At 53.6% G+C, this 4,328-nt stretch overlaps 1 protein-coding gene across 1 annotated transcript in view; it reads left to right on the forward strand.

Moving 5' to 3' along the window:
- Positions 1–2,250, forward strand: part of ND-24 (NADH dehydrogenase ubiquinone) — a 91,236-nt gene extending 88,986 nt beyond the window's left edge. The window contains exon 7 of the mRNA XM_037229915.1: positions 2,058–2,250. Coding sequence (XP_037085810.1) covers positions 2,058–2,151 — 94 coding nt within the window. The 3' untranslated portion in view covers positions 2,152–2,250. The remainder of the gene's footprint in view (positions 1–2,057) is intronic.
- Positions 2,251–4,328: the final 2,078 nt, after the last annotated feature.

The raw sequence follows: 4,328 nt of genomic DNA on the forward strand, positions 1-4,328 counted from the left end.
AACAATGGTAAACATGGTCGCGCCGTGTTATGTGTTGCATGAAATTTACGACTCATTTGCTCTGCGCTTACGTCGGGCAGCTTCATGCTTGATAAGCTTACTGTACAATAGCTTCCGCTTACCCATTCGTGAAGCTTTCGAGGAGGCCAAACCACCTTAACCTGGAAGTCTACCCCGGCTGTCAGGGACAGGGTCGCGCAGAGCTGCCCTTGTGAGGCCATCCGCTCTATCCATATAGGAATATCCTACATACTGTATGCCCTGCGGGTAGCCTCATCCTTGCTGCGTCCTACATCCTCACGACATTCCTTGTATCCGGGTTAAGGTTGTATCCGGGTTGTATCCGGGTTGTATCCTTGTGCGGGTTAAGCCTAGGCGGACGAACCCGCTCTCCCCAGCGCGTGTACGAGTCCGGAGGTACAGGATTAAGCGTTGGCATTGCTCTGTACGACGACTTGTCTGTTGACTGAAGACCATTATCACGGCAACTGCTGGCAACTGTCGAGTGTTGCGCGGAAGGTCATCCCTCAATGCGACAGAGCCTTTCCGATATAAGTTTTTAAGAGCTATTCAACACCGCTTTCTGCACTGTCGTATCATGCTTATTTCTTGCAGTAATGTGGGGTGACCCTGAGTTAACCTGTCAAAGGTCATATTGGCCGGTCATGCCATCGTTCGGTCATATCTATGCTATACGGTTTGACGGAGCTTTCGTTGTCGTTTTTTTCCGCGGCACTACCTTACTTGATTTTCGAGACCTCAGAGGGAGCGGCAGAGGCATCACCCCGTAGAGCGACGGTGAACAATATCCGCAGTGCGAGGGTTGAGCGGAGCGACAGAGGCATCACCCCGTAGAGCGACGGTGAATACCATCCTCAGGGCGAGGGTTGAGCGGAGCGGCGGAGGCATCATCCCTTAGGGTGACGTTGAACACCATCCTCAGGGCGAGGGTAAAGGGGCCTCTGTCTACAACCCACATACAACGGCTCGACGCATGACATTGACTCAAGAACATTCAGGCTTATTGTCATTGAACTAAAGTGCATGTCAGCAAATTAGCCTTGCATCAGAATACGTTTTGATGATTTGCGCGTTGTACTGCAAACATTTGGCCTTATTAGCATTTGGACTCAGTAATATCGGCTAATTAACATTCGATTGAATTAACTTAAATAATTAACAAAGGACATTTTGGAAGTTGGAATTCTGTAATAACACATTTTGGCTCGTGAACCTTTCGTCACTTTGACACGAACTTCAAGTCATTAACAAATAAATTTTTAGGAGTTGGAATTCGCGTAATTACGCGTTTTGGCTTGTGAACCTTTCGTCAGTTTGACACGTTGGCAAAAAAGCATGTCGGTAAATTGCCGTCTGACTTTTAGCATTTCGCCTTATTGGCAAGGCGGCAAAAAGACACGTCAACAAGAACACTTTCGACTGAAGGCATTCGGCAAAAAGACATTTGGCTAAATCCAAGTCGACAATTTGTACGGGTGCAGTTAAATGTTGCACGTTTGGCAGTTATGTTGTCTATTGTTGAAAGGTTGGAAACCACCTCTAGCTGTTCGATAGCTTCTATGCGGCGTGTCGTGGCCATCTCGCACGTCGACTAAAGCCCTGCTGGGAACGGCGTGTCTTGCGGTCTGGCAAACATTTTGCAGTGTTTGCGGAAGCTTGACATTGCTATTGTGCGTGAGTGTTGCAGCTGTACTATTTTTAATGTTTCAAAGAAGCGTATTTTAGGAACGTCGCCTGTGCGGCTCCTGACGCTGTCGGTGGCTTTCGATCACCGGCTGCCGTATGCCAGCAGTCCGTAGCTATTGTCGGAACGGTATCGCTGGCCCGGGCTGGTTTCAGGAGCAGCATTCTACTGTGGCTGGTCAGTGAGCTGTGTTTGACCCGGGTTGGTTTCAGGAGCAGCATTCTACTGTGGCTGGTCAGTGAGCGGTGTTTGACCCGGTTTGGTTTCAGGAGCGGCATTCTACTGTGGCTAGTCAGTGAGCTGCGTTTTGACCTGACCTGCATGGGCTCACCTGGGCGCCGCTGTGTTCCAGGGGCGGCCGCTTCGCGTGCGAGCCGGCCGGCGGGCTGACCTCGCTGACCTCCGAGCCGTACGGACCTGGCTTCAAGGTGCGGCCTGACCTCTGAGGACGGCACCCGGCGCCGGCGCCGAGACGGCCTACTCCTCCGTGTGTCTGTGTAAATAGTAGCCGAACCGTCGTGGAGACAAATATACAATGATGCCCATTCAGTTATTTTCTGGGAGGGGCGGTGAGGGGGTGTCGGACATACAAGGTTGTCCACGCGAGGCGAAAGTCGTTGCTTCTCGTATGATCTATTGACCTGGTGACCTGACAGAGCTCAGGTGATCTACTGACCTGGTGACCTGACAGGGCTCAGGTGATCCATTGACCTGGTGACCTGACAGAGCTCAGGTGATCCGTTGACCTGGTGACCTGACAGGGCTCAGGTGATCTATTGACCTCGTGACCTGACAGGGCTCAGGTGATCTACAGACCTCGTGACCTGACAGGGCTCAGGTCCGGGAGTGGCGCCATGGTCGCTATCTCAGAACGGAGGGAAACATGACTCCGGCGCACCGAGACATTGTATCAGTGGACGTTCACTGCAGGAGGGCGTTGATAAACATAGCTTTTGTCAGCGCTTCGTGAGAAGTTGATCCAGGCCAAGACCGTCCGTTGTCAGAGCGCTTCCTTCCCCCGCCGGCCGAGCGGCGTGACCTGAGCGGAGGGCCGCTCCGCGCGGCGGTGGCCCCGTGACGGCGGTGGGCGTGACCCTGGCAGAGGCCGTACACCACTGGGCCGCCCTGCGCCCGCTCTGGGCCCGCAGCCGCGGCGCATACTGCCGGCAGCGGCCTATCTCGTGCTGCCTGTCGTGTCCTGACTCCTGGGAACGCTGTCAGACCACTGTGTCCTGTCGGCTGTTGTGACTGCTGCCAGACCACTGTGTCCTGTCGGCTGTTGTGAGCGCTGCCAGACCACTGTGTTTCCTGGCGGCTGTGACCGCTGCTAGACATACTGTGTCCTGGCGGCTGTTGTGATTGCTGTCAGACCCACCGTGTCCTGGCGGCTGTTGTGACCGCTGCCAGACCCACTGTGTCCTGTCGGCTGTTGTGACCGCTGTCAGATCCACTGTGTCCTGGCGGCTGTTGCGACCGCTGCCAGACTCATGTTGCCCAGACGGCCGCCGTGGCTGCCGCTAGTCTAGGGCCTGGAGCCGGCCTGCGGATCTTCTCGGAACAGCGAGAGTGCGGTACAGTCAAAATTATCGCTGCCAAGCCCGTATCCCGCACTGCTGATGGTCCTCAGTTGCCCGAACTTTCGTGTGTTTTTTTTTTAGGGTAACGGCGACGATGGAAGCAGCCGCTGTCGTGAGGGACTTCTGAGAAAACAATGTCATGATCGGGTATCTGCGAATCCTTTATGGCGTTAGCGTAATATGTCGTGAAAGAAAACAGGGATGTGGTCTGAGGGAACTTGCGCCTTTGTGTGATAAATATTTGGGCAGAAGTATAGGGATGCATTATCCTCAATATAAACCATGTGGAGGACGCACTCAGTAAAGAAAACACCCTGAACTTAAGCCGGACGTTCTTGCTGTGTTACGACAACGAACTATGAAAACATATGAATGCTAGTGTCATCGATGCCTACGGATTCAGAGTATGGATGGTTGTATGATGGCAATGGCCAACAGCCGCGCAAAATTCATCCGGCGCGCCAGCGCTAAGTTGTAGCCATGTTTAATATAAGACCATGCGTCAAGCACATTTTCTATCAGGGCGTTACGCTGCTTCATAAGCCGCCATATCGCTGCATCGGCCTCCACCCAACGTTTTCGAACCCTTCGACACGCATTCCTGGGCTATATTCCACGTACCTGAACGGACCGGCTCGTATTCGCTGGCTCCGGGCCGCGTTCCTGAGCGGTCACGTGGCTGGGTCGCACGTGTCGCCACGTCAGGCGGGTTATGGGGAACAGGTAAGGTCACTACAGGCTCACACGTCTGAAAAGTCACGGATAAATGAGGTGCTGAGAAACGGACAGACAAAATCGTCTTCGGTTTGCTTAACCAGCATCCTGTTAACCGACTCGACAGCTGCGAGCCGCTCAGCACTGAGTGTTAAGACTGTGCTGCTATCTCCTGTGTGACTCGGCAGCTTTGAGCCGCTCAGCACTGAGTGTTAGAACTGTCTGCTGATATCTCCTGTGTGACTCGACAGCTTCGAGCCGCTCAGCACTGTTAGAACCGTCTGCTGCTATCTCCTGTGTGACTCGACAGCTTCAAGCCGCTTGGCACTGAG

This window comes from Pollicipes pollicipes, unplaced genomic scaffold (assembly GCF_011947565.3).
Source record: "Pollicipes pollicipes isolate AB1234 unplaced genomic scaffold, Ppol_2.1 Scaffold_6138;HRSCAF=7277_pilon_pilon_pilon, whole genome shotgun sequence".
Classification (NCBI taxonomy): domain Eukaryota; kingdom Metazoa; phylum Arthropoda; class Thecostraca; order Pollicipedomorpha; family Pollicipedidae; genus Pollicipes; species Pollicipes pollicipes.